We start from the raw sequence: 10,516 nt of genomic DNA, 5'->3' as shown, positions 1-10,516 counted from the left end.
CAACAAGAGTTATTTGCAACTAATCTAAAACTAATTAAATGGATAATAAATAAATTGAAATACAACTTATAACTACGGACTAAAAATCTAAATTAACATTTTTAGCATTTTTGCCGTTGTAGCAATGATGTGTGACTGTGACTGTGTGACACAATTCTTCACGCGAACCAATAGGATCTTTGTAAACTCTTTCCAGAGGATTGAAGTCCGGAGTTCTGAGTGGCCAACAAAAACGGGGTTCCCACGACCAATACAAAAATTTGGAAAAACCACCAAAAAAATCCCAATAACGCCGCACCAAACATAAATGTTAAATGCATGTAGGAAAAGTCCGACACATGTGATTATTTAGCCAGTTAAAAACTCCATGGCGAGTAAACGTCGCCTCATCAGCAGAAAACATTTTTCAAAACAGTGCCAACGTTGATTTTTAGTTCTACTAGAAGATGGGCAAAACCTAAACGAGCAGGAGGATCTTGTGGCATCAAATTTAGTATAGAAGTAAAAGAAAATGAATATATTTTTTACCAGAATTCTCCAAATCGTACACCTGCTGCAGTACTTAAAAGACGAGTACTTCCTGCTGAATTTTCTCTTCTCGCTCAACAAAAAATATTTTTAGGATGCTCTTATTGGCTTGCTAGTGCAAATTGATTTGTTTGACTTTTAAGTTTCGCGTATTATAAAAATTGAGTGTTCGTTGCGTCCATTTATCTCAAAAACGGACCGAAATATCAAATGAAACAAGACTGCTAAATGTATGTAGAAATGATTGCTGTTTTAGATTTTGGGGTAAATTTGGTGTTAAACGTACAAGGTGTGTTAAACGTACAACTTTTACTTTAAACGTCGGTAATATTGATCGAAAGTATCCCTCTCTATGAGCAACGCATAAATTGCGATGAATATCGTCACAAAATTGGAAATTCCCAACCCATCATTTTGAAGAATAATGACATACATACAACCCTGTAATCCCTAAAATATCAACTTTCTACGATTAAAAATAAGACAGCCATATGTCCAGGGTGTACGAGATACATATATTTTGAAAATGTATTTTTATCTGTAAAACCCGAAAAACTCACCAGTTTGGGTTAGTTACAGAGCGGTAGGGGACATTAAGTAAAGTATTTTTGCCCCATAAACATAAGCCAAAAACGCAGAGCTTTCCGGTACAAGGTGTTAAAATTAGGAATTTTATTATTTTTTTTTGTTCGCAAACTTGCAGTTTTCGAGATATTTACCTGAAATTGCTTTGGAGCCTCTACCATTCAACGTGTGAAACGGTTGTACAGGATGATATCTTTTTTGGCGGTCAGATTTCCCCTTTTATCCCTATGAAAACGTTTGTAGTGCGCCACTTAACTTTAAAGACAGTTTGATATCTTTGTTCGATTTGCAAACATGTAACCCGCTTTTTATGGCACTTTTCCAATTTTTTAGATGCCAGTTAAAATCTTAGATATTTCTGAAACTTCGCATATTGTCCGTATTCTGTGTGAACTCTGTATATAAGAAGATAAATGCACTTGTTGGTAAACTATTTATAACTACAAAACATGTGTTTTGTTTAAACAGAAGAATTTTACAAACGTGTACATTCAAGACCATTATTTTACCCAATCAAGAGTCTAGAGGTCACTAAAACATGTTTATAAATTTCAAAATGCTACTTTGTCTTAGCTGCGACTTTCAAAAATGCATCCGAGTTTCCCATTACATTTCGGAAAACCCTGTATACTTAGAAAACATACCAGTTTGCTGTTTCTCAATTCCATTGGAAAATTTACTCCCTGAAGTTGAGAAGTCGAGAGAAAACTAAGAGCTTAATAGAACCGATGCAACCAAAGATGAAGTGTTCATCAGAAACAGTGCTCTTTACTACTTAATAAAAATTATTTTTATTCATTGGAAGGTGATTATAAAGTTGACGACATTCAAATCCTACTCAGTTCGGAATAAATGAAGATAATATATTCAATTGAGCGTGTGGGTAAATAACTTAAACCTACCCAGTCAGTCGCCTTTATTCATTTATATCCTCATTCAGAGCAACATCTTGTGTAGATGACGACAATACAAAATGCGAGGGTGAGAAATCTGCGAGACTATCGACCTACTCGGTTTACGTCAGCTGAAGGAATCTGGAACTCCACCATTAGTATCTTCAGACATTAACCGTTCGTAAAATGTTTCGAATATTTTATGAAAATATATATTTGCTGATTTCAAGCATTATTTTCCGTGTATACTAATGTATGTAAATGAAACAAATGATAACTAATTTCGCAAATTAGAACCACAATCTTTTGCTCCACCTGGATTAGAACCACAGGATTCAAGAGTAAAATTATGAAATTTTTTAAAGCTACTAAATTTAATTTAGTTCTTCATTCATATACGTTATAAATATTGCAGGATTTTGAATTTTTTTATTTACTTCTATGATTGATTCATTGATTTTTAAACACCATTCGGCTTACAGAAGACTTAAAGATGGTAAAAATAGATAAAAAAATATCTTATTTTTCAAGTTTCACGGAACAATCAGTTGACAGAGTCTTAATTGCTTAGGGGTTATTCGTTCATGTTTGAAAAAATTGCCCGAAATTTGTAAAGATAGCAAGTAAAACATTATTTTATATAATCCAAGCTTAATTTAAGCGTATTCCAAAAGCGGAATTTGAAAATGTATTATCTAAAACGGCAGCAAATTCGAAAAAGTGTATTAATTAAATCGAATTAAGGTGGATTAATGTTGAGAACTAAGCACGATAAGAGCATTCAACTGTTAATTACTTATTTTAAATGAAAGTTCTAGAGTTTAAAATACTTCAAGAAAGCTCCTTGTTCACTCGTTCATTATATTAGTTAATTATTTAATGTTTTATGATGATAAATTAATTTCATCATTAGGTACTAATTTACTGTTGCCGTCGTAACGAAGCAATCAAGTAATTGGATAATACTTAGATAAAATCTCTTTATAACAGGAATAACAGGCCAGTAAGAAAACGTGTTTCAAGCAGCTGTTGTTATATAACCGGTTATAACATTGGTGGGACATAGTTTCCTGCCGCAGAGTTTGAGGTCAGGGAAAATCGATTTTTTATAGCAAAGCTCCGCATTTTCCAGCTGCATATCGTCCCACAGGGTGCAGATAGCAACCGCTGTTTAAAGGTTTCTACATACATTAAAGATTTATCATGCACCTGAAATTTATCGGAATATTCAATTTTTCATGGAACCATATACCTACAGAAATAATACTGGCAAAAATGTGTTGAACCTTATAAAAGAAAGTGTTTAGAGCTAGAAAAATTACTGAAGTAGTTCTTATTCGTTTTTTTTATATAAAAATATGAAAAATGTTGCGAAATCTTTTAGTGAGACCTGAAATGAGTTTCTTTAGCTAAGGATTACACAATTTACAATCGGACAAACACAGATATAGTGGCAATCAGTTATTGAAATATGAATTCAACATCGATTGAAACAATCAGTTATTCTAGCATTTCTTTTCCTTCTGTGTAAACGCTTTGAGCTTTTAGGTGTTTGAAAGTTTTCGTCTAGACGCAGCAACGAGAATGCCAATGCCGCTTAGGGTTAATGCCTCGTTCTGTTCAAATGGTTATTTTGAATTCCCGATTTGATTTCAGTGAAGTGAAAGTGAAATTTTTGTTCTTTGTGAATCTTCGAATTTCGAAAAATTTTATTTCTACTAACTAAAAACAGATAAATTCGACACTGGAAAATATACAGGCTTAACAATGGCACTTGCATCTCAAATGCAGTAACATTTTATTAACATAACAGACATTCTTGTTGTTGATTTTTAATCCCTAAATTTTTTAGATATTTTTATATTTATAGGGTCTATCAAGTAGAGCATTATAAGTATCTGAGAATATATGAGAAGATTATTTTTCTGGAGTTAAGACCCACTTCATCCAAAAGTTTATTTTAACATTTTCCAAACAGAAAGTTACATTCGTGTTCAATTCGCAAACTTTTTTATCACTTGAATTGAATGTTTGGACGGTCGTATATAGGACGGTTTTCCATATAATAATGATAAGAGATTAATTGCAATTTCCTAAATTCTGCATTGGGTTGAAATAAAAGCAGCGTTAATGATTCAGTAGACATCAATTGCAATATAACCGCTCATTTCACTTTATTAAAAGTTTCAATGCCTTTAATAGTTAATTATTTGAGAAATCGATATTTGAATATAAATAACCAAAACACTCAACATACAACATTAAGTTTTTTAATTAATCCCTTAAACCAGCCAGCCAAAATCTGAAAGTTTAAAAGTTACATTTCGGAAAAGGTTACTCCAAGAGTACTTTCTTTCAACTTTCAAAGCAAGTGCCTGAAAAAATAGTGGTAAAGTCTTCTTCGACGATTTTTTTAAGTCAGTCACAGGTAATTGGGAGGAAGAATATGCGAAGCTTTTGAGTAGCTTACGAGAAAAAGCGCTTGAAGGCGTTATTTAACAGAGTGAATAGTTTTGCGGATTAGATTTGAAAAATGAACAAGAGCTGATGATCGACAAACTTTGAAATTCTAAATCGTAGAAAATCAGAACTCCGATGGCAAAGATTGTCCAATTCAAGAAAATTTCAGTAAAAATTTCAGGCAACTCATTTAATCCATGCCTGCTTATGTGGAGCTGAAGAAAATGAAATTGCCCCTGCATGAAGTATGATTCTTCTAAGAAGAATTCGAGCGGAGGGCAATCGCTAAGCATCAAAAAATGAATTTAAAAACAGTAGTAGGAAATACCATAAGCAGTTCGAACATGAAAAAAACTTAATAATTTCTGATGTTCCTTAAACGTTTAACTACCGTATCTTTTAAAATTGCAATATGTACGCATGTGATCTACGTGCATTATTTATGCATGTTTTTATAGGTTTTTATAGCCACTGTGTACACTGTTTGTGGGAGAATTATATTTATGTATATGCCCCCATTTATGTATATGCAAAGGTACATACAAATCTATAAATTGTTATAGAGTCAAATTATAGATATAATTTTTATGAATTATGTAATCCCGAAGGTTTGGTAGAACGGGTGCAGCCAACTTTCTGTTTGGATGCTTCCTACCTGCATTGTCCCTTTTAATATACACACAATGTTTCTTGTCTCGATTTAAGCTAATTTAAATAGGAAAACGAAATTGTATTTATTATATATCATTTTATATGGTAATCAAAGTAACGAATAGTTTGAATAATTACATTGTCAGAGCACGGATTAATAACGAATCATATGATTTATCTCACGTTACGCGAATAATACGAATTCCAAATGTTCTCCGGGTCAGACATGTTTATTGCTCCAGTCAACGTAGTAGGGAAAATGTTTTCTGTTTCAACATTAACACGAGTTTTTCTTTTTGCAGGTTTCCACATGGCGCCGAAGTTGAGCGCTATGTTTCCAGAGTCGTGTCTGTTGATCTTTGTGGGAGTAGCTATCGGCGTTGTGTTGGTCCATCTAACAGATTCAGTTCACATGTCCCCACTCACTCCGGACACGTTCTTCATATACATGTTGCCTCCAATTATTTTGGACGCCGGGTACTTTATGCCTAATAGGTTGTTTTTTGACCACCTGGGTACCATTTTGCTGTTCGCTGTTATAGGGACTATTTCGAATACATTACTTATAGGTAAGTTCAACATGACTATCCAGGGTGATTCAGATTTATAATATGGTTTAGTCGTGTAAACTTTTTTCCTAATATGTATAGTTTCGTCCGGGTTCTGAATAGTTCGTTCAGATAGGAACCTTGATCCTTTAGGAGCACATCGATTAACCAGAAGTTTGAGACTCCAAAAATTAACACTAACAAATAATTAAGGAAACTCGTTGGAAATCCCATGCCAACACAAGCATTTGAAGAGTTGGTGAGAATGTAGAACGTAATTGAGTTGGAGAAGAATTGGAGTAATTCGGGACATTAATTTTGAAAATAGAACACGTCTGTACACGTAATGCGAAGACGAAATCATAAAGGAGTAAAACCCGTGGATAAAATATACAGAAGGTGTACACAAGAAGTTGATATAAATTCCTACGTCGACAACGCAGTTGTAATATTAGAGGATGACAATGGACAATTTACAACGGATCCTACCGATACCACCGAAATAAAGACTTTCCGTTAATAATTGAAAAAACGTGAAAAGTTAATGGGGCTTTATTGAAAGAGCTCAACACTAACTGTCTGTTGCTGATTGAGTTTCATGATAAATTACCAAAGTTTAAAACGTTATAAGCAAAAATATGAAAACGAACGCGATTGCGGAACATTGAACAGCTCAAATATCCAAAACTGTTGAAAATACGAGAAAAGTTAATGGGACCTTTTTGAAAGAGCTCCACACATACTGTCTTTTGCTGATTGAGTTTCATGACAAATTCCCAAACTTTGAAAAGTTTGAAGCAAAAATACGAAAACGAACGCGATTGGCGAACATTGAACAGCTCAAATCTCGACAACTGTTGAAAATACGTGCAAAGTTAATGGAGTCTTTTTGAAAGAGCTGCATAGAAACTGTCTTTTGCTGATTGACTTTCATGAGAAATTACCAAACCTTAAAAAGTTGCAAGCAAAAATATGAAAACGAACGCGATTGCGAAACATTGAACAGCTCAAATCTCCAAAACTGTTCAAAATACGTGCAAAATTAATGGAGCCTTTTTGAAAAAGCTGCATACAAACTGTCATTTGCTGAATGACTTTCATGAGAAATTACCAAACCTTACAAAGTTACAAGCAAAAATATGGAAACAAACGCGATTGTGAAACATTGAACAGCTGAAATCTCCAAAAATGTAGAAAATAGGTGCAAAGTTAATGGAACATTTATGAAAGAGCTGCACACAAACTGTCTTATTGTGCAGACTGCTGGTTGACTTTCATGAGAAATCACTAAACTTTAAAAAGTTAGAACCAAATTATGAAAACGAACACGATTGCCGAACATTGAACAGCTCAAATCTCCAAAACTGTTGAAAATACGTGAAAAGTTAATGGAGCCTTTTTGGAAAAGCTCGACACAAACTGTCTTTTGCTGATTGAATTTTATGAGAAATTCCCAAACTTTTAAAAAGTTAGAAGCAAAAATATGATATTACGAGCAAGCGCAAGTAAGACGCTCAGAGACGCAACAAAAAGCAATCGTATCTGAATAATGTGTTACGTTGCAGATATATTAGACTAATAATAGAAGAAGAGCTTAAATAATTCATGTTAGATGGAGTTTGATCGCCTTGTATAATATTTAAAAAAAATTGTTGAATGCCGCTCATCTTCATCTCTTCTTTGAAGAAAAAACAAATGATTTGAAAACAAGTGAGGCAGAAGATACGAGTTTTAACAGAAAGCTAGATTGAAGAGAGAAGAGAACTGAGCGTGTTGGACTGGTCTAAATTCAGAGTAATTGAGGCAAAAATAGTGCTGGATGGAGACGAGTTGCCGAACTCGCAGGGTCCGAGTTCTTAGACTTTGACCGAATTCGTAACTGATGACTCGAAATAAAGATTCAACAATTGTTTACTTATTTTGTTTATTCTCCTTTTTATATTTCGTTCCCTAAGATCCCTCTTTCAAGGCTTTCTATCTCTGAGACTATGCGATCCAGTAAGTCAGTTAATATTATCGGCAAATATTTTGATATCCTGTTCTGGAATAATTAATCTGAATCAGCCTGTATCAAACTCTAAGTGTCTGTTTTCTCCGTCTTTGACGTCTTTTTCACTTAATTTTTGTGGCTCCTCCAGGCTTCTCATCATTTTCTTTCATTTTAGGTGCTTCCTTATGGGCAGTGGGACTGACAGGCCTGTATTCCTGTGATACTCCGTTACTCGACATGTTCCTGTTTGGCTCGTTAATATCTGCAGTGGACCCGGTGGCTGTTCTGGCTGTTTTCGAGGAGATCCAAGTCAACGAAATCTTGTACATAGTGGTATTTGGTGAGTCGTTGCTGAACGACGCAGTCACTGTTGTTCTCTACCATCTCTTCGAGTCCTACACGGAGATGGGCCTCAGCAATATTGTGGCTACGGACCTTTTGTCGGGCTTTCTAAACTTTCTGGTCGTGGCCTTCGGTGGAACCGTTATCGGAGTTATTTGGGGCTTTGCCACTGCCTTAGTGACTAGGTTTACGAATGAGGTGCGCGTCATTGAACCCATTTTTATATTTGTGATGGCCTATTTGGCTTACCTCAATGCTGAAGTGTTTCACATGTCCGGGATTTTAGCGTAAGTATATATTTGTAAGGATCTTTATACAGATTGATGATACAAAGAGTCGGGATTGAAAGCCACATTTACACACAGAACCTTAGAACGATGTTAAGTGGCCTGAATATTAAAATGTGCTTAGATGCGCACAGCTTCATTCACTTGATTTATTTTTATAATATTTTGTTTAATTCTCCTGTGCATTTTCTGTGAGCCCACTGGTTATTCGGTCTAGAAAACGAATGTTGAAATAGATCATCTAGATCTTAGAATCTAGAAAGTGATTGGATATCTGTTGGGAGCACCAAAATTTGCCAAATTCTGTCACCGGCAGTACCAACATCAGAAAGCCATCCGTAGAGATATGAGATCACACCTAACCAGAGTGATACGCGACACCATCGAAAAAAATAAAAACATTTCTCAGGTCAAGACAAATATAAAAAACAAACACGTTATAGTTGTATCAGACCCTCAGCAACTTCCGCAAGTCATTGAAGAATTTCACAAGGAGTTGTATTTGTCTGGAATACGTGCTGCGGAAGATGACCTTCCAGAAATATCGGAAATAAGAACAGCTCTGCGCATGATGAAGAGCGGCAAATGATCGGGAGAAGACAAAGTTACAGTGGAAATGTTGAAATTTGGAGGCCGCAAGATAGAGAAAACGCTACATGCTTTGCTCAACAAATGTCTACAGGATGGCAGAATATCGAATCATTGGTATAATACAGAAGTGGTGGTTTTGTTCAAGAAGGGGAATAATATAAATCTCCAAAACTACCGTTCTATCAGCTTACTGTGACACTTCTATAAACTTTTAACTAAAATACTCAACATCCGCCGTTAATAAAACTAGATTTCTATCAACCAGTGGAGCAAGCCGGGTTTCGAAGCGAATACAGAACAACTGACCATGTACAAACATTGCAAACCCTAACAGAAAAAACAACTAAATACAATATTCCCATATACCTTGCATTTGTTGATTTACAAAAGGCATTTGATTCTATAGAAACATGGTTCTTTTTAAATGCCCTCAACAAGGCCAGAATAGATTTTAGGTATAGTGCTATTATAGAAAATATATATGAACACGCAACAATGCAAGTAAAAATTAAAGACACGAAAGCACACATTAAAAAAAAACACGTATTAAAGACTGGAACACACAGACAAAATAAAATTAAATCAAGGCAGAAAGACCAATGTGGGGTCAATAGCCTTTTTCCTTTGAAAATAAAGATTTATATATTTAAAATTAAATCGAGGAGTACGTCAAGAAGATACAATATCGCCAAAGTTATTCACTTTGGCTCTGGAAGGCGTCTTGAAGAAACTCCAGTGGGAACAAAAGGGAATAAAGATTGATGGATCATTTCCAAATAAATTACGCTTTGCAGATGACATCGTCATCATTTCTAGCAACTTGTACTCATGCCAATAGAAGTGTTGCATCAATTGAATGAAGATTCTAAAAGTATAGGACTGACAATGAATATGACCAAGACCAAAACAATGAACCCGACAATGCTCATATCAACATAGGCAATCAGATAGTAGAGAGAGTCAAAAAATACGTTTATCTAGGTCATACAATCAAACTGGGAAAAGAAAATCAAACAGCGAATATAACTAGACCAGTGAAACTCACGTGAGCTGTTTTCGGTAAACTTAAACACATACTGAAGAATGAAACTGACATCCCAATGAGCCTGAAACGAGAGGTCTGTGATAAATGCATTTTGCCGGTGACCACGTATGGATTGGAGACAACAACACTGACTCGATAGAGTGCTTGCTGATCGCTTGAGGGTGGCTCAGAGAGCTATAGAATCCCCTTAGAATTAGAATTTTTTAGAATTTGCCTTAGAGATCCCCAGAAGTCAAGAAATTAGAAGAAATCCCAGAGTTAGAGCCGTAATATGACGAGTGGCAGAGTTAAAGTGGAGCTGCGTTGGGCATGTTGCACGCCAGAACAGTGAAAAATGCACCATCAAGGTTGTACTTCGGAGACTCAGAAAAACAACGAAAAGTAAAGGTAGGCCACAAAGGCGCTGAATAGATGACATCAAGAAACAATTTTTTTACAAACTTCTTTTTGGGTATTTCGCCTAAAAAATTTTTGTCTTTGAAAAAGACAGAATTTCCTCAAGTCTTTTATTACAGATTGATAAATAGTGCTCCTATTTCGCAATAACAACGAATTATTTATCAAAAAGTAATCAAGAACTATCACCTAGAGGGTAT

The 10,516-nt window shown here is 35.0% G+C and overlaps 1 protein-coding gene across 6 annotated transcripts in view; it reads left to right on the top strand.

The window, feature by feature from the left end:
- The window catches only part of LOC109534536 (sodium/hydrogen exchanger 3), a 41,820-nt gene that overhangs the window by 1,960 nt on the left and 29,344 nt on the right, over positions 1-10,516 (top strand). For all 6 annotated transcript variants that reach the window (XM_019900268.2, XM_048669130.1, XM_048669129.1 and 3 more), the window contains exons 2-3: positions 5,420-5,686; positions 7,831-8,284. In XM_019900268.2, coding sequence (XP_019755827.1) covers positions 5,420-5,686; positions 7,831-8,284 — 721 coding nt within the window. The remainder of the gene's footprint in view (positions 1-5,419; positions 5,687-7,830; positions 8,285-10,516) is intronic.

Source organism: Dendroctonus ponderosae, unplaced genomic scaffold (assembly GCF_020466585.1).
Source record: "Dendroctonus ponderosae isolate FM_Combo_2020 unplaced genomic scaffold, Dpon_F_20191213v2 Dpon_F_20191213_8, whole genome shotgun sequence".
Classification (NCBI taxonomy): Eukaryota; Metazoa; Arthropoda; class Insecta; order Coleoptera; family Curculionidae; genus Dendroctonus; species Dendroctonus ponderosae.
This window is presented reverse-complemented; position numbering and strand designations above follow the sequence as displayed.